Source organism: Onychostoma macrolepis, chromosome 12 (assembly GCF_012432095.1).
Source record: "Onychostoma macrolepis isolate SWU-2019 chromosome 12, ASM1243209v1, whole genome shotgun sequence".
In the NCBI taxonomy this organism is placed as follows: domain Eukaryota; kingdom Metazoa; phylum Chordata; class Actinopteri; order Cypriniformes; family Cyprinidae; genus Onychostoma; species Onychostoma macrolepis.
Genome location: NC_081166.1, coordinates 21,216,851 through 21,240,981, shown reverse-complemented (window position 1 = coordinate 21,240,981; position 24,131 = coordinate 21,216,851). Strand labels below are relative to the sequence as shown.

General features: G+C 37.2%; 1 protein-coding gene and 2 long non-coding RNA genes across 5 annotated transcripts; 2 read left to right on the top strand and 1 right to left on the bottom strand.

The window, feature by feature from the left end:
• The first annotated feature begins 814 nt into the window (after positions 1–814).
• On the top strand, positions 815–11,392 carry LOC131550559 (uncharacterized). Its single transcript, XR_009273576.1, has 3 exons — positions 815–7,040; positions 7,124–7,440; positions 7,819–11,392. It is a non-coding gene; the product is annotated as an uncharacterized LOC131550559 (long non-coding RNA).
• Positions 11,393–11,399: 7 nt separating this feature from the next.
• LOC131550556 (uncharacterized) lies at positions 11,400–19,762 on the bottom strand. Of its 2 annotated transcripts, none has more exons than XR_009273573.1 (3): positions 14,566–19,762; positions 14,063–14,490; positions 11,400–13,215 (listed from the first exon to the last, which is right to left on the bottom strand). It is a non-coding gene; the product is annotated as an uncharacterized LOC131550556 (long non-coding RNA). The 2 variants fall into 2 exon arrangements; XR_009273572.1 differs by having other exon boundaries at positions 14,063–18,805; positions 19,116–19,762.
• Positions 19,763–19,835: 73 nt separating this feature from the next.
• On the top strand, positions 19,836–23,646 carry buc2l (bucky ball 2-like). Of its 2 annotated transcripts, XM_058792703.1 has the most exons (5): positions 19,836–19,973; positions 20,214–20,447; positions 21,140–23,115; positions 23,194–23,274; positions 23,485–23,646. In XM_058792703.1, exons 3-5 carry the CDS (start codon positions 21,591–21,593, stop codon positions 23,493–23,495), a joined length of 1,617 nt encoding a protein of 538 aa, XP_058648686.1. In that variant the 5' UTR covers positions 19,836–19,973; positions 20,214–20,447; positions 21,140–21,590; the 3' UTR covers positions 23,496–23,646. The 2 variants fall into 2 exon arrangements, with proteins under 2 accessions (XP_058648686.1, XP_058648687.1); XM_058792704.1 differs by lacking the exon at positions 20,214–20,447 and having other exon boundaries at positions 19,867–19,973.
• Positions 23,647–24,131: the final 485 nt, after the last annotated feature.

The window sequence follows — 24,131 nt, the reverse complement described above, 5'->3', positions numbered from 1 at the left end:
AGAACCAGGTTGAAAAACTAATGTGCATCTCTGTCTATAACACATGCACAAAGGAGCCACATGTTCGACCTTTTGATTGAACACAAAGAAATTAAGTTTATTGTACTTAATTGCAATGCTTTAAGTAACAGAAAGTAATAAAAACTCGATCAAACTGAGTATTGTCAACAGAGCAGAAACAAATAAGTAAGATGAACGTAATTTTACTAAGTTAACAGTGCATCATCTTTTACAGTGTGGAATGTTTTGATTTATAAGGCTGTAAAACACATGAAAATTATGTTGTTTGTTGTATGTGTTTCTCCTTTCAAACGCGGAGGGCAGCTGCCGCGATTGCGACGTGCATGTCAGTAAAACATTAAAAACAGCTCACATGCACTCAATTTAGCTTTGTACTATGTTCTTCTACATGTATTATGTTCAGTTGCTGGTGTGCTTTAACTTAAAAGGCTGAAACACATGCAAATAAACTTTTAATGGATTTAAAAGGAGACGCTGCAGTGAGCTCGCGATCTCCGCGCTCCGGAAGCGATCGACACAGACTGACTTCAGTAGAACACAACAAGAGCTAAATTCAGGTGTTTGTGATCTGTTTTGTGTGAAACTGAAGTCCGTCTGTGTCGATCGCTCCCGGAGCGCAGAGTACGGAATGCCAATCCTGCCATAATTAGAAATAAATAAATAATTAAATAAATAAATGTACAAAGAAATGTAGTTGGGCTCTTGACCCTTGATTCTTTAACATTACATTTTGTTTGGCTGCTGTTACAGAGTTAAACAACAATTAGGCAAGCCAAATGAAAAGGTGGTCTAGTGGTGTTGATTATGTATTGTCATCATCATTTGACCTGAATCTCTGAACTCTTTTAGAGCTTAATCTCTGAATTAGATTTACTTTGACTACAGCAGTCCTGTAATTCTACAGTATAAGATCTGAAATTTTCAGTATAATCCAAAGGGTTTCTTAAGAATTGTTCTGATCCAAAAAAAAACAATAGTTCTTTTAGGCACACTCTGACATCAAGAATCAGAGTATGAATCTCAACAACGGTGATAAATAGCATATTCAGATAAACAGATCAACTCTGAACGTCACAAAACAAACTACTAAAAATATGCAATGCATGATGGGAGCTATTGACGAGTTTTGATTGGTGGCACCCAGAATGCACTGCAACATTTGACGGTCACCATTGTTGAGGTTCTCATGCTGATACTTGATGTCTGTGTGCCTAGATGAAAGCTTTTTTATTATTTTTATTATTTGATCAGGAGAGCTTTTAAAAATTCGGTAAATCCAACTCAGAGATTCAGATCAGATGATGATGATGATGTCAAAACATAACCAACACCACCCAATCACTTTTTCTCTTGGCTTGTCTTAACTGTTGTCTAGCTCAGTTACAGCAGCCAAACAATACCTAATGTTAAAGAGTCAAGCCCAACTAAAGAAAACATTGACCACCGTCACCCAATGGTAAAACATGATTTTCTCTGAATCATGAATTCTGTGTTAACATCAGGTGTTTTCAATAATTCAGTTTTGGGGGCCTGGAAACACAAGCTGTTGAACAAGATGCCTGTATCATCTCCATGTAAACAACAAAAACATGAATTTGTGAAAAAGGTGACATCATGTGCATGCATATTACGTTTTTGCGCACTGTTTCTTGATTGCCAACTACTGGCCTGACATGCATAACATAGTATCATTAGCATAGTGTTTTTTGTCCAATGAAACCAATATTTTTCTTTAAATTTTACTTAATTTTTTTTGGCTATTTTACTCATTTTGAATGGTTAATTTGTAATCATCTCATTTGATTAATTCTAATCATTTTTTGTGTGTTGCATTTAATTAATAATATTGCTTGTAATCTGTTGACAATTTTATTGAGTAAATATAGTGTATCACTCAATTTTATTGAGTAAATATAGTGGATCACTTAGTAGCCTAACTTACAATGTTTTTATTCACATTAACTTTCAATGTTAAATTCACATTAAATATAAAACCAGTCGTATTAAAATATGTTATGGCATGACACCCATATCTGTTAATTAAGTAAAAAGACAGGTTTTTATGCATAGTTAATAGATTACATTATTAGGTTACTTTGACCATGCCCACTAGATCAAATAACATTTATTTATTTAACCTTTATTTAACCAGAAAAGACTCTCTGAGATTAAAAATCTCTTTCGCAGGAGTGTCCTGGCCAAAATGGGCAGCAATACATCAGTTTCATCACAAAATATTACAACACAAACAGACTAGAGACACTTAAAAACAGTTACATATCATTGAGTCAATTTCCATTTGCCCAGTAACTGTTTTAAAATGATCCAAAGACAGCAAATTTTGTAATTTCAATTTCGTTTGCAGAAGGTTCCAGTCAGTCGGAGCAGCATACATAAAAGCCTTTTAACCTAATTCAGATCGAACAAAAGGAACAGAGAGTATAACAATTTTGTGAGCGAAGGAAGTATTTCTCAACAATTTACAGCAGAGATATGAGGGTAACATCCCCAAAATGGCTTTATAGATAATTAAATACCAGTGCATTTTTCTTCTGATAGGCAAAGAAGACCAACCTACTCTGTTATACAATATATAGTGATGAGTTGAGGGTTTACAATCTGATATAAATCTTAAAGCACCATGATAAACAGCATCTAAAGAGGAGAGAAGATATGATGGTGCGAACTGATACACTACATCACCATAGTCAAGCACGGGTAGAAAAGTAGTAGTATCCAATTTCTTTCGTACATTGAATGAGAAACAAAACTTGTTCCTAAAATAAAACCCAAGCTTGATTTTTTTTTTCAATTTTGTCTTCAGTTGAGTAATGTGAGAGCTAAAAGATACACACCAAAGATAGTACATTGTCCAAAGATCGTAATGCCAAGATATTTGTACTCTTTTACTAATTCGATCACGGTACCTTGTAGGGTCTGAAGAGAGGATAAATTATTATAATGTTTTGGACCTGAGAACAACATATACTTGGTTTAATCAACATTCAGAACAAGTTTTAGATTGTAAATCTGTGATTGGATGACATCAAAGGCTGACTGGAGCTTAAAAAGGGCTTGTTGTCCAGAAGAAGCACTACAATACATGACAGAGTCATCTGCATAGAAATGAAAGTTGGCATCCTGAAAGTCGTAATCAAGACTGTTTATATAAATGGTAAAGAGAAGGGGACCCAGCACAGATCCTTGGGGAACACCTTTTGCAATCACCAATGAATCAGATAATTTACCCTCAGCTTGTACACACTGAGTTCTTCCACTTACATAGTTTTTAAACAAGGAAATAACATCACTTGAAGAACCAACACTCTTCAATTAATGCAGCAATATTTCATGATCCACTGTGTCAAAAGCCTTTGATAAGTCAATAAAAAGAGAAGCACAGAAATCACCATTATCAATCGAGCCCACAATATCATTTAGAACTTTCAAAGCAGCTGTTGTAGTACTGTGTTTTTTACGAAACCCAGATTGATTAATGGACAACACTTTGTTTGCATTCAACTAACATGTCAACTGTTCACTGATAAGGCTTTCTAAGATCTTTGATAAAACACAGAAATTGGTCTATAATTATCTAATATAGTAGAATCTCCCCCTTTTAATAGAGGAACAACAAAAGCTGATTTCCAGATTTCCGGAATGACACCAGTATTTAAGGAAAGATATAAGTTAAAAATATAAGTCAGAGGAGATGTAATAAAGTCTGCTGCTAATTTCAAATAAACAGATTCCACACAATCAGGGCCTGGTGATTTGTTTGTATCAAGTAATTTGAGTGCTGTATGAACGTCAGAATTCTTAATTTGTTTAAATCTAAATTCATCCTTTTTTAAGCGACTTTCTGCGTTAATAAAATTAGAATCAGTACATGCTAAATTAAGTGATTCAAATAAAAACCTGGAGGCAACAAAATGCTTATTAAAACAATTAAGCATTTGTTCTTTATCAGATATGCTAGTGGAATCCATATTTATACATGAAGGAAAGCTAGAGGTGTTTTTACTACCTGTTATCATCTTTATGTTTTGCCAAAATTTCTTGGGATTATTTGCATTAAGAGTAGAATTAGCAATTAAATAATCAGCCTTAGCCTTTCTTTTATTCTGAAGCTGCCTAAAATAAATCCAGTCGGAGCTTAAGTCAGATAGTCTAGTTTTTGCCCAAGCAACATCACGCTCACGAATAAGAGCAGATAGGGCTTCAGAAAACCAGGAATTATCCCTACCTTTAACACAAAATTTTTTAAGAGGTGCATGCCTATTGATGATCGATATAAAACCATCATAAAAATATATCCAGGCTGACTCTGCATCGTGGGTTTAAGAAAGATCCTATCCCAATTGTAATGTTCTACGTCAAGAAGAAAACCTTGTTCATTAAAGTGTCTCAAACATCTTCTAGTAATAATGCGTGGTTTATGCTTAGGTAATTTGGTATCTCTGACTATGGCAACGACGCAGAGATCACTAACATCGTTAGCATATACAGAAGCTAAAGAGTACTTATGGGGAGCATTACTAAAAATGAGATCGATTAATGTGGACTTTTTACTATCCTTCAAGTTAGGTCTAGTAGGTGACTCAACTAACTGAAAGAGATTAAGAGTGTCACAGATTGCATTAAAACCAGAGGTGTAAAGTACTTGAGTAATTTTACTTGATTACTGTACTTAAGTATTATTTTTGGGGATTTGTACTTTACTTGAATAAAATTAAAAATGAATACTTCTACTTTTACTTAATTACATTTTTAAAGAAAAAAAAGTACTTTTTACTCCTTACAATTGTATTTACAGTCAAAAAGTACTCATTTTTGGAGATCACCATTCTATTTTCCCTTGCTACTAGCAAACCAATTGAATTGCGCTGATGCCCAGTTTAATTTAAATGTTATTTATTCTGCCAATGAGATTCGTTTTAACATTCCATGAAATTGGTCAGACATGTTCATTGGTCCTTTGGAAGTGATGTCATGTCGCATCAATTACCACAATGCACAGCACCTTGACCTGGACCTGAGAGAAATTATAACAGTCAATCAGTGGAAGAAAATGGAGGAAGAACGTGATTCAGCTGCGAACACAGTCCTAAATCAGCCACAGGATCAAGAGCACCCGTGGCCGTACCTTAGCGAATTTTTTTATTTTTGTGGTATTAGTAAGGATTCATACAAGATGAAATGTATACTTTGTCTCCCACTCAACAAGGAAATATCGGCCTTCAAAAGTTCGCCATCAAACTTAAGGAAGCATATTGAGGTAAGTATTTTGTTTTACTGATACTGTTTTTTTTGCAAGTTTTGACTTTGACTGGCAAGCCGCTTATGTATGTAACTTTAGTAGGCTTATTTTCGTTAATACATGCGAATAACGATATAAGGCTTATGTAATAAAATGTTAGGAATGCATTTGTAATTCAAACTATTTGCTACGGTAATTGTCTGCAATCTGTGGCAGTTGTTGAGGGTTTAAGTAAGTAGATCCAAGGCAACTTTGGCGCCTAGCTGACTGTATTGCTTTGAATAATCATTACTGTCCCGCGCTCTCATTGTTGTTGAATTCATGCACAAGAAAAGATCTCCGTGAACTGATCGACCAAGCGAGACGATGTGTAGAAGATATGGATTACCAGAAATCACATTGTATTGTCAAAACTAATGTAACGTAACTAAATCATTACAAATGATTATCGAATCAATCAACCCTGTCATGTCAGCCTTAAAGTCTTGGTTTTGTCAATAAAACAGAAAAATTAAAATTCATGTTCGATTAGTCACTTAATGCTACTGTATTTCTAAAATCAACAAGTAGTTAACATTATAAAGTGTGCAATTTGCTGCAAATGGCTCAATTTTATTAATGCTGTAATCAGAGAGTGCGTAAATGTAATTGTTACATTTATATTGCATACCAATATGAAGACATGGTTTTCTTATTTGTTGTTTTACAGAGAATGCACCCAAATTATCTCAAAAACTACTCTAAATTGACAGCACAGAAGAGAAAGATCGGGACCTCTAACCATGCTTCCAGCAGTAAGCAACTGAAAGTTGACTCTGTTTTCCCTGTCAAACATGTGTCTCCAGTCACCATGAACAAAGCTATATTGAGGTACATCATTCAAGGACTTCACCCTTTCAGCACTGTTGATCTGCCATCATTTAAAGAGCTGATTAGTACACTGCAGCCTGGCAGTTCTGTCATTACAAGGCCTACTTTACGCTCCAAGATAGCTGAAGCTGCTCTGATCATGAAACGCAAAGTGACTGCTGCCATGAGTGAAGTTGAGTGGATTGGAACCACAGTGGATTGTTGGACTGCACATAGAAAGTCATTCATTGGTGTAACTGCTCACTGGATAAACCCTGAAAGTCTTGAAAGACATTCTGCTGCACTTGCCTGCAAAAGATTAAAGGGCTCTCATACTTTTGAGGTACTGGCCAGTGCTATGAATGATATCCACTCAGTGTATGAAATATGTGACAAGGTTGTTTGCACAACCACCACCCAACTTCCTGAAGGCTTTCAGAGTTTTTGGTGCTGAAAACAATGATATCGAGACTGAGGCAAGCAAGCGTGAAAGTGATTACACTGATTCTGAAGGCTGTGATGAGGGAAGTGATGGTGTGGAATTCCAAGATGCCTCCCTACTCCTGGACCAAGATGATGGCTTCAAGTTCCAGCTACCAAAACATCAAAAGTGTGCCTGCCACATACTTAACCTAGTCTCAAGCGTTGATGCCCAAAAAGCTCTCTCAAATGAACACTACAAGAAATTCTACAGATCTGTCTTTGGCAAGTGCCAAGCTTTATGGAATAAAAGCAGCTGATCGGCTCTAGCAGCTGAAGCTGTTGAAGCAGAAAGTAGACTTCAGCTTTTAAGGCCAAACCAAACGCGGTGGAATTCAACTTTCATGGCTGTTGACAGAATCCTTAAAATTTGCAAAGAAGCAGGAGAAGGTGCTCTTAGGAATATATGCACCTCTCTTGAGGTTCCAATGTAAGTGTTTTTCCACTCTTTACGTAAACAACTTTGATTTGTGGTTATTGTATACTCTTTGATCATGCCAATTTCTCCTGTAGGTTTAATCCAGCAGAAATGCTGTTCTTGACAGAGTGGGCCAACACAATGCGTCCAGTTGCAAAAGTACTGAACATCTTGCAAGCGGAAACAAATACACAGCTGGGGTGGCTGCTGCCTAGTGTCCATCAGTTAAGCTTAAAACTTCAGCGACTCCACCATTCTCTCAGATACTGTGGCCCACTTGTGGATGCCCTACAACAAGGAATCCAAACACGATTCGAGCATATGTTTGAAGATCCTGAGGTCATCGCAGCTGCTATCCTTCTACCTAAATTTCGGACCTCTTGGACAAATGATGAAACCATCATAAAACAAGGTAAATTAATGCAAGCAACAAACTTGAAGAATTCTAATCTGAGCAACTTTTGAGCCATACCAATATGACACTTTTTTTTTTTTGTGTACTTCCATCTAAAAGCCTTATCTGAAAATGGTTCTTGCTATTACAAGTGCACCTTTTATGAATATTATGAGCCATTCTTGGTCTGTAATCTCAATATGAATATTGATGAATAGTACTCATGCAGCAGGTTGTAGTTGTCCATCAGTGTTTCTTGAAACAAAACTCTATCTTATGTGGCTTGGAAATGCTGTTAGAATTTAAGCTAAAATAAGAGATTTGCATGGTTTTAGACATTTAGATGTAGATGATTGCTCAACCAAACCTTTCTCTGTCTCCTTACTTTGCTTGTAGGCCTGGACTACATCAGACTGCATTTGGAGCCTTTGGACCACAACAAGGAATTGGCCAACAGTTCATCTGATGATGAAGATTTTTTTGCCACTTTGAAGCCGACAACCCATTAAGCCAGCAAACAGCTGGATGGATATCTGGCCTGTGTTTCAGACACCAGGGAGTCTCTGCTCACGTTCCCTGCAATTTGCTGCCTCTCTATCAAGACTAATACACCTCTTCCTGCATTAGCTGCCTGTGAGAGGCTCTTCAGCACTGCAGGATTGCTTTTCAGCCCCAAAAGAGCTAGGCTTGACTCTCACAATTTTGAAAATCAGCTTCTGCTTAAGTTAAATCAGAGGTTTTACAACTTTGAGTAGCATGTTACATAATGGCATTAGGTGTGTCTTGTAGTTTGATAGGTAAATACAATTTAAATACAAACCATTCTAAAGCAGGATAAAACATTGTATGTGGTTTATTCACTTCGTGTTGCAAGACATTAAAAGCTTAAACAAGAATATCTAGTTTTCATTCTTGCTGTTACTTTTACTTTTTTAATACTCAAGTACAATTTTAATGTGGTACTCTTTTACTTTTACTCGAGTATGTTTCTGGACCGATACTTTTACTTTTAATTGAGTAAAATTTTCACTCCGTACTTTTACTTTCACTTGAGTAACATTTTTGAGTACTTTTTACACCTCTGTTTAAAACATCAGATGCCGACTGCAGCCAGTTCACATTAAAATCACCCAGGAGGACCAGCTCTTTGTGATTCAAGTAAGTCACTGAATGCATCAGAGAGGAAATGGCATCATTACTAGCTGATGGAGGTCTGTAGCAGCCAACTACTGTAAGATGTAAGGTCTTGGAAACAATAAGGTTTAAAGCTAATAATTCATATTTTTTTTAACTACTGACTCAGAAAGTAACACAATAACTTCATATCTATCCTTAACATAAACTGCTACCCCTCCCCCTCCCCCCTTTTTGGTCTATCAGCCCTGTAAACCGTATAACCATCAATACCTATGGCTTTATCTGGAACCGTTTTATTAAGCCAATGTTTCAGATATTACTATAATGTCAGCACTGGTATTTTTTGCCCAGATACGCACTAAGTCCAACTTGGGAAGCAGGCTAATCACATTCATATGAATAAAACCCAGACCCAGAACATAATCTATAAAGGTGAGAATCAAAATATTTCATGATATAGTTAATGCGTTTGGGAATGTTTCAAATGAAAAGGAAAAAAGTAAATAAAACATGAGTGCTGTTGTGGCTGCTGTGTGTCACATGACGCTCCTGATGTTAATATACATATAAATATTAATAATTCAATATAATTAATGGCGATCGAGATTCTTCATAGCAGTGAATAAATACATAAATTCGCATGTTTTGCTTGTGTGCTTTGATAGTCTATTGTTAGAATTTCTGTCACGTGTTTCCGAGGTTCTGGATTCTAATCCACCCTCATAAGGATTTTTTTTTTCTTTTTTTTCATTAAAACCAAAAGTGTTCATCAGTGTTTGTATATCAAGAGCAGGGACACGTTTGTGTGCATTTTGTTCTGGTTTTGTGCTTTTACCAGAACTAAGCGCTCAATCGTCTGTGTGAAGATTGCGCGTTGTGCACGAGCGCCAAGAGAGAACTGATAACAGCGGCAACAAGCACTCCCCATGATTTCAAAAACAACACATTCCAGAGATAGATCGCCTGTTACTTGACATACACCAACGAATTTCTTATCCAATGGAGATGTTTCTTTCTTTAGGTACATCCGTGCATCACCGTCAGATGTTGCAAAAAGTGATGGGGTCGTGGGGACACGTCCAATTACGCCTATTCAATAGGCTAGTACTTTGAGGAAACTATTAAAAATATTCCACAGAATGAATAGTCGTTTTATTTGTTATATGTAATTTCCATATACATATGATAAATTGATCATTATTTGTTGAATTTCAGTTCATCTTTGAGACGTGGTTCAGAAAGAGTCTCTCAGGGACGGCTGAAAGCGCACCCTGTTTATTATTCATTTTATTTTTATTTTACAAAAGCACAAGGTTTTGTTTAAAAGTAGACCATTTATAGTTTAGAAGGATGTCTTGCACTAATCTGCCAAAAAATGACGGAGTAGGTTATTTTAAGTTGTTTCCACTGTCATGCGCAAAAAAATCCATCAGAACGCACCGGTGCATTCGTCGGCCAGAGGGTTAAAGAAAGTGGAGCCTATTTAGTTTCACAGGCCTATTTATGTTTAAATATTAGGCAATAATATATATGTATATATATATATTTTTTTTTCATCTGTTGATTATGAAAAGAGAACAGCATGACCAAGATAGGCTCATAAGATGCACAATATGTCTGGAGACATGGAGTGGGTCAGATTTTGACCACTTCGTTGAGTAGAAAGCCTTTCTTTGAAGTGCATTTCGTTTTGTATGAATTGTATCTTAATTTCAATCAATGTTTCATCAACCAATTGTCTGGATTTAATAAATAATTTAATAAAGAAGAAAACCAAAAACGTCGGCTGTGGAATGGATTGTAACAAACGAACCCACCATGAACGAAAAAAAGGATCGCACTAATCATCTTAGACTTGCGGACCTTATTCCAAAACCATCGTAACTTAAGTAGTACTTGCAAATCCTCGTAGATCTACGGGTGCTCTGGAGTAATCGTAAATACGTGCATCGTAAGAGGACAGAATTATGAGGTCACATGCAGGACAGTCGGCAGATTACACCTGTAACTTTATTCAAGTGCAATGTGATTATAATTAAAGCTTTTGATTGTACTTTATAGACTACACTTTATTACTCGTTTTTTTTTTTCTTTTTTTTTTTTTAAACTTCACCATGGTTTCAAAAACTATGGTTACCACAGTTTTACTGAAGCATTACTAAAATATTACTATTGTAGAACCATGATATCAAAACCTTAGTTTGAGAAAAACTAAAAAACCCTGATTACTACAGTTATTACTAGTTTTACCATAGTAAAAACATGGTTAACTGTTGTAAGGGTACAATGCTTTTCACAATCAAAGCAGCTTTAGAAAATTTCAAGGTTTCAAAAAAAAAAAAAAACCTATCAACAGCCTGAGGTGACTGTGACTCAATGGGGAGCATCTTCTGGAAACAAATGAATGTCTATATGTCAATAACTCTAAGATAAGACAAGTTATGTGTTCAAAGTCATGTTCAGTTAAAGGGGCAACCATTAAAGGGTAGGTTCGGGGAATTTAAATCCACTTTATACTGTCACAAAGTCTGTAAACATTATTCGGATAATGCAAAATATTATTTGGCCGACAAATAAATGGGTATATCTCATGGAACTCAGAGAAAGATTAAACATTGTTCGTTCACATATATTACCATCATAGTAACAATACAAAGTGGGTTGAAAATCACTCAACGTATGCTTTAGGGCAATGATGACAATACATAACATTTGTCAGGTTGGTATGTTCATCTGTAGTTGCCATCATCTGGGGTCTTCATGAGTGTTGGCATCATCTGAAGTAATCACAAGTGAGGCTGGATCTAAGCTGTAGTAACACTGGGATGGGAAACCTGAGACATAGAAACAGGAAAACAAAAGGAGAAGAATGATTGTGCATTTATTACTAGAGTACAAGGTTATGAGATGTGTTGTGTGAATGCTTGGCTAAAAGATGTATTTTTAATCTAGATTTAAACAGAGAGAGAGTGCGTCTGAGCCCCAAACAATATCAGAAGGCTATTTGATACAAAAATACAAAAAATCTCTGCCTCCTTTACTGGACACTACATTTACTGGATATTCTGGGTACTATCAATAGTCCAGAGTTTTGTGACATTATTTAGCTTACTTTGCTATAATTTGGTTAAATCGCAAACTGATTTTATTCTATATCCCTTAGTAAGCATATCATTTGTCCTCAGTATTCAGGGAACAGACACTGTCTACACTCTAAAAAGTAGTTTTATAGTCCATTCAAATAAAATGTTTTAATTGGTCAAGCATTTAGAAGACTACAGCAAGTTATGTCAATTAAAATGTAACACTTTACTCCATGTGTTTTATATGTTACCTCAACTAAGATTTATTATTTGGGCATCATAAGAAATTGCGGGGGAACTAAAACATATATTCTTATAGTTTAACAAAATTATTAAAAATGATTAACTGGTGTTTATCAATCACTAAAAACACACAATTTACAACACATAATAGCCATTATTTAATAACAGTCTCCATTTATACCATTTGTCATACAGACTAAACATACAGGCTTAAAGAAAAAAAAGTCACCTACATCTCGGATGGCCTAAGGGTCAGTAAATGAACAGCAAATTTTCACTTTTGGGTGAACTATCCCTTTAAAGCTCCAGCTGACAAACCTTACATCTGTAATACAACTGCAAAATTCAGTTTAAACTTTAATGAACTAAGAAAAACCTAAACAAGCTAAACAAAATGTTAACAAACAAACATTTACAAATATTTCTACTGTTCACAATTACATCTTTAAAATGAGGCAGATGTCACAAAAAAAAAAAAAAATGAACCAGGTGTTACAGTATATAAAATCAAGTCAAGTCACCTTTATTTATAATGCACTTCATACAATACTGATCGCATCAAAGCAGCTTTACAGTCAAACAGGAAAATAGTTTGTTAATAATGCAAGACGACATTAAGAAGTCATTTTTCCAGTTAAAGTCAGTTCATTGATGATTCAATGAAATCATCATTCAGTTCAGCTCTCTTCCAATAGTGTCTATGCAATCAGCCAAGCGTCCCCAAATAAGCAAGCCAAAGGCGACAGCGGCGAGGACCCAAAACTCCATAGGTGACAGAAATGGAGTAGAAAACCTTGGGAGAAACCAGGCTCAGTCGAGGGGCAGTTCTCCTCTGACCAGATGAAACCAGCATGGCATGGTTTAATTCCTGCACAGGTCAGATTGAGCAGAGGACTTGTCTGGTTCTCGTTGTCTTGTCCTGATGGCCAACGAGGTCTTCACTGGGGATCCGTCTCTGGAGCTCATCTAGCTGACATGGTCTCCGCTGACATTCAGGGCTGTAGAGGTCGTCTCTAGGTGCTGATCCACCATCTTATCTGGATACGGACTGGATCTGGGTGGCTATGGTGACCTCGGAATAAGAATGAAACAGACTAATATTAGCGTAGATGCCACTGAGAACAATAAAGCACATTTTAATTTTAGAAAACACTCTAAACATTTACACACATTACCTGGAATGAAAACATTAAACTCCTAGTCTTGAAGGTACACACAGTATGTAGTTGCAGTGGAGCGGTCTGGTGTTTGGTGCCTTGGAAGAACTGACTGGGTTGCATCTGAAATCTTGCAGTGATGACAAAGCACCAATGAAACCTTGGGCCACACCCTGATGGAGAATTTTAAGTTAAAAAAATTAAATGATTAAATCATTTTCAATGTATCAATATCAGTTAATTAAGTCAATTTGTGATGAAACAGAAGTTGAAACCTTTTTTTTTTTTTTTTTTGGCATAAATCCATCCATTGCACAACAGGCAGCATTGATGCTGACTGGATTTGTAAGAGAACATGTACATTTCATATTATAGGGCTAAGTTACCTTAAATAGCATAAAATAATATCAAAATATAACGGTCCTGCCTGTTGATAAATGCCAATGGTGACGTTTTACAAATTGATCGATCAGTTGTCCCAGTGTTTACTGAGCCACGGTCTTTCCCCGTGTAGGAACTTGTGTTCACGATCTAGTGATTGACTAACCTAGAACTGACTGAGACGCTTTGAACGGCCTCATGAAACGATTCAGTTGTTCATTTTCGTTCAGAACGACGAACTTCTCTTATGAAGCGCCATTCACGAGACAAGAATTCATTATAGTAACACAGCTTTTGACATTGTGTTTTATGGATTAAACAAGGTTAGAACATGTTCCCTTAACTTAAACTTCCCTCAGACATAACGTATCATACAACGCTTATTCACTGTTTTTATTTATGTTGTACGCTTGTGTATAAATATATACATTTTAAAGTTTTTATAAATGCAGTATAACATTAAGTACAAATATTTATTCAGTGCCACTTGACGCCTGATCTTGACATACACTGTCGTATATCCACTTTTTAACAACTCATAAAAGACTTTCTAAATGTCTACTCAAAAAAAATTGGATATGTTGCATGATTTTCTCGTTAAATTTAGTCTAAAAATAACATTTATTTAGTGCAACTCACCTAACTCGTGAACTTGACAAAGATGGCGGCGCTGTTTCTCCCGCGAAGTCACTCAAGCGTGTGCACGTGCGGAATGATCTCAGTGTTGGCTGGACTGGACTGGTCCAAAGGTCTTATTGTCAAAATCCCTAAGAAAGGCAACATTAAGAACTGCGACATCTGCCGTGGAATTACTCTTCTATCTATTCCAAGCAAGGTGTTCTGCAGAGTCCTTCTTAACCGGATGGAGAGACAGCCATTGACACCAGGATTAGACAGGAGCAAGCAGGCTTCAGGAAGGGAAGAGGATGAATGGACCAGATCTTTGCTCTGCGTAATATCATAGAGCAATGCTTGGAATGGAATACACCCCTCTACATCAATTTCGTGGACTTCAGGAAGGCCTTCGACAGTGTCCACCGAAACACCCTCTGGAAGATACTGCACTCCTATGGAATACCATCATCTCAATCATAAAAACATTCTATGAACATTTTGAGTGTAGTGTCATCATGGGAAACGACCTCTCTGAGTGGTTTCCCGTGCAGTCGGGAGTGAGACAGGGGTGCATCATCTCCCCTATCCTATTCCTGGTCGCCATAGACTGGATCACAACCAACACCACAGCAGACAGATCCAGAGGCATCCAGTGGAATCTGTTCTCCCAGCTGGAAGATCTTGACTTCGCTGACGATCTTGCTCTCCTATCAACCAACTAGTACAACATGCAGGCTAAGACTGATAGGCTGAACAACTTTGCCATACAAGTTGGGCTCAGTATCAACACCTCCAAAACACAAGTGATGTGTGTCAACTCCATCCCCACAGCACCCATACTTGTTAATGATGAACCACTTGAGTTTGTGGAAGATTTCACCTATCTGGGCAGTCTCATCAGTAAGGACAGCGGGGCATCTAAAGATATTAAAACAAGGCTGGGAAAGGCTCAGGGTGCCTTCTCCCAACTCTGGTCTATCTGGAGATCAAAACAATACAGTCTTAAAACGAAGATGCTCCTATATAACAGCAATGTAAAGTCCGTTCTGCTGTACGGTTCTGCTGTCAAAACAGACATGAGGAGAATGGAAGTGTTCCATAATGGATGCCTCAGATGAATATGCCAGATATTTTGGCCTAATAAGATCTCCAACAATGAACTGTACAAGAAAACGGGAAGTTGGAGCATCACCAAGGAGATTATGCACAGACGCCTGAGATGGCTAGGATATGTGTTGAGGATGGAGCAGGACCGCATCACAAAAATCGCCTTAAGATGGACACCACCTGGTAAAAGAAAACCTGGGAGGCCTAAAACCACCTGGCGCAGAACTGTGACACAAGAGCTGGAACAGATGAACCTGTCATGGGGAGAGGCCCAACATGCTGCCAGGGACCGAATGCAATGGAGAGTGCTCATTGAAGCCTTATGTCTCATAGGGGATGAAGAGGAGTAAGTAAGTAAGTATAGGTGCATATCATCAGGGCCGGACCCACCATTGAGGTCCGGACCTCTGTATTTTTCCAATAACAGAAGTTGTAAAATAATGACCTTATATTAATTCTGCTTTGGTGCTGCAAGGATAAAAAGCCAAGGTAACAGATCTTTTCATCTGAGATGCCTCAGCAGTAGGGGTGTGCGATATATAGTCTGCAATAATATCGTAATTGTTGTTGTCGATGTGCGATTTGACATGATCGAGTATTTTGCAAAAACCATTCAAAACACCCCTACAGAGCGCACGCATACATTATGTGAAGTCTAGACTAGAGTGCGGTCTCTGCGCATTTAGAGTGCGTTCTTTCACTGCATGATTCAGTCTATTAAAATGCATTTAAAATGATCACAAATTCAAGACATGGGGCAGAAAATGTATATATTTATACCACTTCATATAGTTAATCAATTTCACACGAAGAGTGCCATTTTTCTCCAAAAATTACCATAATTACAAATGTGATATGGATTTTTTTACAACAGCTCAATAAACAAAAAGTTCATTAAGAGGACTTACGTTTTAGACACCATATTGCCTGTTTTTGCTCTATTTCACCAACAAAAATAATTCCAAACACAACCACAGTTTTGCATTTCTGAGCAACATGACAGTGATTCGTTCCTGAATGAATCAACCGTTTAAATGATTCGGTTCGATCGCAATGACTCACTTATTAACAGTGATTTGCTGCCACCTTTTGGTGGTTTTAATTTCACATTTCGATTTTTTTCATGTTTTAAATCATTTCAAATATCAGTATTTAACCTTTTATTTTTAATATATCAAAACATTATTTATGCATTTGTAATTGCAGTTAAATGCATTCATGTCTTGCATTAAACAGTGTGTAAATGCATCTAAATGCCACTTCAGACGCAGCTTCTGAGTTGATTTGATTTTCTTTGCTTGATAACAGCCCAAATGTCTTATTATTCTAATTCACTGATTAAATGTAAGAATTTGACTCAAAAGACAAATGGACAATTAGAGATCGACCGATTCATCGGTTTTGCCGATTCATCGGTTTTGCCGATTAATCGGCAACGATAGTTGGTTGCCACAACTATAAATAATAATAATAAATAGAGCGGCCTCTAGAGGCGGAAATCACTGACAGCACGTGTTGTTTATTTTGACACGTGACACTGCGCGCGGCACAGAGCGGGAAACTCCAGATGCGCATTTAAATGCAGCCGACAGAAAAGCCTGCCGCGAAACAGAGCGCCATTCACATAGTTTTCGATTAAATTACATTATATTTGTCCCAAATCATTGTGAATGTATATAATGACTTCACCCTAGACTATAAATTATGTATTGTGCATTTTTCAGCAAAACGTTTGTCTTTCTGTGGCTCTAATAAAGTCGGTATGCTTCATGTAGAGAGCTGTAATAGATCGCGCGTTCTCTTTCCACTTGCTCTGTTTTTTTAAACACCGAACTTCAAACTCATTTATGCCACATTGTTCATTCTTAAAGCAAACTTATGTCCGTTTGGTGATTTAAATAAATTGTTTTAGACTGCCACTTGATTTGAACGCAAAGCGTCTGGTGTGTGTGTGTGCGTGATACCTCTGAGTTCTCCTAGACGCAGCGCTCCGCTTTTTTTTTTTGATTAGATAATTATCAAGTGTTAAAAAATAGAAGCAAATAAAGTGTGTGAGTACACATACAATATCCATATGTATGTAATTTTAATGCTGTGGCCTTGTGTAGATATTTAAACATGGCCATCTTTAAGCATGACTGTTGAAATTAAATGGTAACATTTAACAATAAGTCCATTCGTAGCATTAATGAAAACTGTAGAAGTATTGTTCCTTGTTAGAGTGTTTTCATTTCAACATTCACTATTAGCTACTCATAGGCTATATTTTTACATTTTAAAGTTTCTTCTTTTAACATTAGCAGATTATGAAATAACTTTAATGATCAATATAGTAAATAATATTAATATTTTTATTCATTTACAAAGTATGGTTCAGTACTGTTGCTGCTTTTTTTTTTTTTTTTTTTTTTTTTTAAATAGTATAGCACTAGCTCTCTTTCAGTATCCATTTTGAAAACTATCGGTTGATTAATCGGTATCGGCCAGTGTGGTCCAACCTAGCTATCGGTAAAATCCACTATCGGTCGACCTCTATGGACAATTTTAGAAAAAATGGCTTAATAAACATAAAAATGCCCATAAAATATAAAAATCAATTTAAACTTATTAGAACAGATTTCTGTAAGTGTGAATTAAAAATATTTTAAAAAAATTATAATATTCATGTTTAATCATTTTAGACACTCTATTTTACTGAAGGCTACCAGGATAATTATAACTTGAGTTTATTAAATTCATAAACAAACGATATCTTCTCTATTTCCAGTTTGTAGCATGGATCATGCATTGCAACATTTAATCTGATTCTCATGTTTAAGAATCTGTTATCTTGAAAATAACTTATACAACTACTGCCCACTGACTTGGTTTTAAACCTATATTATTATCCAATTTATGATCCTTAAAACATCTTAAAATGCACACATGTAAGTCAGGAAAACCAAAATTTCCTCAGGGGAGCATGCCCCCGAATACCCCTAACAATCTCCATTTTGGGACCTCGGTGTTTATAAAATCCTGCATATGGCCCTGCGTATCATCATATGCTTGTCAAAACTATGATTCGTCCGTTTCTTTTAGTCCCACCCACAATGTTATGTTTACAACTGACAAGAGACGTTCGATTATAAAATCATCTGCAAAGCCGTTGTTTCACACTGAGGTAATGCTTTTTAATAAACTTCCTTTAGTTAACGTTAGTTAATGCATTAACTAACATTTGCAATACATTTGTTACCGTGTTTATTCATCTTTGTTAACCAGCTCAGGCAAATGTTAATTATAGTGAATGGCTACCTTATACTGTTAGGGCTAGCTCAAATCGCAGTGAACCAGGCGTGTCGGTCAGAACACCACAGAGGGAAGTAGCAGTTGGAACAGTTTTATTTTCCCAGATGCACTATGATCGAATCAGAGAGGGGAGTCAGCCTTTACATGCACATCAGTCCGTTTCTACTAACAGGATGTGGGCAGATAAACTTGAGGACTGCAGTGGACGTGAAGTGGTGTACGTGATAGAGACAAAGAGGCCTCCTTGGAAACATCCAGAGGAAATACTCTCTGCTCAGTATGGGCTCTGGGACCACTTCTGGTGAACATACATGGGTTGCTATCAGTGGAAGCATGAAATGTATGATTATGGTGGAAGGTGTGGTTTCTCTGAAAGAAACAGAGCAATATTCTAATAAAACCACCATTACAAGTATTATTATTCGTACACAACTATAGGCTGCTCCCCTCTAACAGTAATGATGTATAAACACTTCGTATAACAGTGCATCCACTATTATTTATCTAAATTACTTATAGCATTATAAACATTATAACTCCAAACATTGTAAATCAACAGATGTGTTACAAGAATAGCACGTAGATAATAGCATTATCATGCAACACTGAACAGCTAATAACTGCGTCATCACTGATAAAACCAAGCATACGTTAACGTTGCAGGATTATTTGTACTCACACTTATAGGGCGCACACAACACAATATACAATCAAAATGTGGCTGATATTAACTACGATGCACGTCTCTAACACTGGTTTATGCAGAAAACCCGATCACGAGCAGTGGTGGAGGCAGTCTGCCGATCTCCTAGTAATGAACAGCGTCTCTTCCGGCTATCAGCTATAGGCGCGTTTCATAATAAAAGTCCCCATTCTGCCTTGAAGGACAGCGCTCTGACACTCTCTCTATCGCCTTTTGCACATTAACCTTTTAAATGTTAACTTTTAATTTTAATAATGTCCTATTAGTAAATTTTGAAATGAACATTAACATAACAAACTCCTAATGTTAATGCATGCTTTAGAAGTACTGTGTAAAGAACCTTGGTGCTGTATTTTTTGTTGGCAATTTGACATGCAGTTTTCATATGCTACACACCTGGCCCAACCAGTTTTATGCAGGCCCACACACTTAAACATTTCTGGCTACACTAGTGCTCTCATATCTAAAGCAAGGCATTTGTCATCTCAGGTGAGCCTATCATCGTTCTGTGTTTGTGGTTGTTATGCATGAACAGGGGAGCATTTCCCAATAGCATCGTTATCTAACTGCGGTGGTAAGTTCCATTAAACTCTATTGGTAACAACGGAACTTGTGACCAATATCCTTTCTAGTCAGCAGGACTACCTAATTAGGTCGTACTTCATCCTAATTACCTACCGTCATCCTAATTAATAGGTTGAATTACTTGGGTGTGGTTTCCTCTGGGTTCACAACACTCTCTTGATTTAAATTTGAGGAAGAGTATGGCTTAACTTTTATTTGAATTATTTATAGTTTTGTGAAAACTTTTCCTTTGGTGTAGAAAACTTCAAGGTAAGTACTATCAAAAATAAATCCATGTACTCTGTTTAATTTGGAATTCTAAAAATGTAAGCAAACCATTTTAGTTGCTACCATCTGTATTTAGTTGCTAAGAGATTTATCCAAAACTGTCCCTAAAAAAAAAAAAAAAAGAATCTGTTCAAAAACAAATGTTCTTTTTGGCTGACTGTGATTTGAAAAAGCTTCTCTTGCCAAATATCCAAAACTTTCTTTTGACTTGTTCTACACAAGGTATGGCTGCTATAGCAACCCAAGATCCTACTGGCAGTATTGCAAGTGTACTACGTGGACCATTGCATACACAGGCCCCTCAGCGCCCTGGCCCTCTGCCCTCTAGAGTATTACACCCAGATGAGCAGCTCCAGCGAAACCAGCCCTTTTATGTTCCCACTGTCCAGCCTTTATTCCCATATCAATGGTCCATGTCAACTCCATATGTACCCTACGCTGGTTTTCATGGCTTAGGTATCCTTTTCTTTTGTTATTTTACTAAATATTACTGATTATAATTTTTCAAATTCAGTTTTTTTCAGGGTTTTTTTTTCTTTTTTACCTGATAAGCAATCAATTTTCTATAATGTCTAAAAAAATGTCGGTAATGTTTCCAGCTCTTTTCTGGATTGTCTTTAAGACACTTACCTCTCAAACATGTAATAACATGGAGTGAGCCTCATGCTTTTCATAATATGAAGTGTGATTTATTTAATCCAGTGTAACCTGGAAAATTCATGTTTCTGCTCGGGCCTATTATAAGGTGTCCAGTATAAGCTATAACTTTTTAGCTCTATGGTGAAGACTTGCTAAACTTCACATGATGAGATGGATTGTAATGTTCAAAAGGTCAGCCTTAGGATTTACAACAGACTTCCTTAAATCTGGCCCTGGAAGGCCTCTGTCCTGCAGAGTTTAGCTTAAACCCTGATCGGACTAACCCACCTGTAATTTCCTCGTAGTTTTGGAGACCTTGATTAGCTTGCTCAGGTGTTTTGATTAGGGTTGGAGCTAAACTCTGAAGGGCAGTGGCCCTCCAGGTCTAATTTGAGGAAGACTGGTTTAGGATGCTAAGATCTAGTTGTTCATTAAATGTTACCAGGCAGTGTTTTAAGCTGTATGAATGGAAACCCACACATGTAATATAACTGTTCTTTGATTTTAAGGTTATGGCATGATGATGCCATCATTACTACTTCTCCAGTGTTTAGAAGTCCCTGGATACATGATTCCTCAAGCTCAACTGGACTACAGATGTATGACTCCAAATGTGGCTCCAACTATTGCCCACCAGACCCGCCACTCCCATTTTCAAAATGGTGTGCCCCCTGGTCGTGTGATGGTCAGTGCAGAGGTGCAAACCGAACCCCTTTGTCATAACATAGACTCACATGAACGTGCAATATCCCGCAATTGTTCTGAATCAGGTAGGGGTACTGGCAGTCCAGTGTCAACATCACCCAGCTCTTTGGATAACAAATCTGTTGCTTATGCTGAAGGTACATCCATGCTAACTCAAAATTACAATGCCACCAATGCTATCAACACTGCTGATTTGTCTGCTGTTCCTAAGGCTGAAATCCTCCAAGCCAAACAGATACAAATGAATGCAACGAAATGCCTGCTGAGCTTAAGAATTTTCAGAATGAGGATAACGCTGAGCTAGCTAGTCATAATGAAACTGACCTTTTGCAGTGCAGCTTGGGTTCCATACAATCTTCAGGGGATGTTGTTTTGTGCTCTTACCAGTCATTAGCATTTAGGAAAGATAAACGGAGTGTTGAAGCTGGGATGTTAAGGTACTCCAGGAAGCATTGTCTCCCTGCTTGTACAAAAGTTACTGTGGTGAGAACCTCTCCATCCTGTAGAACTTCTCAAACTTATCCTAAACCAAGCAGATTGGTCATTACCCAAAGCATCAAAGAAAGGAGAAACTCAGAGATGCCATTTCAGGGCAGAGAAGATGGAAACTCCTCAAATAACATGGACTTTAAGATTCTGCGGCTGCCATTTGACTTTCAGAACCATAACCAGCCTTGTCAGCTGGAAGCTTCTATCTGGTCAGTAGAGTCTCTGATACCTTATGTACCTTCCACTGAGTGGATGACAGAGAATGGTCTTCTAACCTCTCAGAAACCTTTGAGCCCACTGAATGAACACAGTGGTGTTATCTCAAAGCCAAATTATGTTGCTGAAGGAAAGAATCTACAACCTGTTGCATCAGCTAAATATCATGGTCGTCCATGTCCACTAGAGGCCTCTATTTGGTCAGTAGAATCTTTGATGCCTTATGTGCCTTCCAATGAATGGATGGTTGAGAATGGGTTTTTAACTCCTCAGAAACGGCTGAACCCACAGATTAAATCCAGCGACGTTCTGTCAAAGCAGAATCAGTCTTCGACTGGTATTCCAGCAGAGATGAATCTAAAAGCTGGTGCATCAACTAAACATGACTCATTTAACACTATTGAGTCCCGCTCACCATACCGTCCCTCAACAAGCTGGCTGGCAGATTTTGGTAATGTATACTACTACAGTAAGCTACCTGTTGTACGGCAACAGCCTGACCTTCCAGAGAAGCGGCTACCAAAGATCGCCATTAGTCTTGAATCATCTCCTCTCAGAAATGGGAAAAACACCAAGAACCAAATACCTGCAATTGGCAGCTCAAATCTGAAGCACTGTTCATTTTCTACTTGCAAGTGCAAATCAAAAAGCGGTTTGAGGCTAGCTGGATCTGCCATGAAGTGTAGTTGGGTTTCTCGTTCCACATTGGAGAATGAACTTCCCTTCTGCCCATCATGTAAATATGATGCGAAAGGAAAGGATCATAGAAAGCCTTCAGATGGTTTTAGCTGCAAAAGAGAAGAGACTACTGAAATGAAGACCTTTTACATGAAGAGGGCTACTGAGGGCTTCCATGGTACCCCAAAGATGACTTCGGGAAGCCATTTTGCGAAATGCTGTGCTGCCTACCAGGCTAAACTGAGTGAACAGACTGGACTGTGTGAAGATTGCCGATGCCTTAATCCCAGCCCTGCTCAAGATAAAGGTGGTAACCTTGGATGGAGAATTTGGGAAAACGGTGAGGAAGACTGGATTAACAACCCAAATCAGAGATTTTTACAGAAACTGCAGAAAGGTAGGGCTTTCAAAATACTGTTGCCGAAATTCTCTAAATTGTGTATGTACTGTGTTTTTACATAAATTCTTCTGTTAGACAATGCATGGAAAGCAAGTATGCAGGTCTCTAAAAATGAAAGAAGGATCCAGAAAAAAGAAAGGAAAGGGTACTCGCAAGGTAAGAAATTCTCAAAAAAAAAAAAAATGCATCACATTAGGCCAATAGTCATGCCTGATCTTTGACAAATGCTCCCTTTAGTGATGCATAAAATAAAATAAAATGTACTTGCATGTTATGTTCTCAGCAAATACCTAACTGTGTGTGTACGGAGCGCAAATTTAAAATTCTATTTATGATTTTTCTTTTTATTCCTTTTTGTCTCTTTAGAGAACACATGAGGAAGAGACAATGTTTATGGCTACCAGTGGTCCGTGTGCACACCCCATGGAGAGCGAGAAGGCGCATTAATATCAAAAGTTCAAACCCTTCCTACACAAATACATGTATGGTTTTTATGCAGTGATTTAATAAAGTACTTATGACCGTGAACATGCTGTGTCCTCTATCAATGAAGCCTCAGAAATTCCATTTGAAATTGTCACAATCATATCTTTAATAAATACTGAAAATAACTATGCAACATTACTATGCAAACTTCTTGAGCACATTAGATGCATCACAAAAAATTCTAAGGCTGTTTTATCTTTTGCTTTAGTGTGCATATAGATCTAAATTTTAGATTTCTAAACCTTTATTTTTCAAATATTGTACAACCAAATGCTTGATCCCCACAGAGAGCTGTGGCTGGTTGCATAAAAGGCATAAACTAGTCTTTCAAGTAATCTAATTTGTTCAAAGACCGTAATGTTAAAGGCAGGGGCTATATGCACTAAGTGTAAATGGCTATAGATGCTATATTTACACTAAGTGAAAAGTATTTTTAATGATATTCTATTTACAGTAAGTATAGTAAAATCGTACCACTAGATTTTGGGTGTTCCATCTCAAAATCACTAGGAGAATAATGTTTACAA

Excerpts from the sequence above, each read along its gene's own strand:
- buc2l (XM_058792703.1), top strand. The coding sequence starts at position 21,591 with ATGCCTGCTGAGCTTAAGAATTTTCAGAATGAGGATAACGCTGAGCTA. Across the intron at positions 23,116-23,193 it reads TTTACAGAAACTGCAGAAAG|ACAATGCATGGAAAGCAAGT; the intron begins GTAGGGCTTTCA and ends TTCTTCTGTTAG.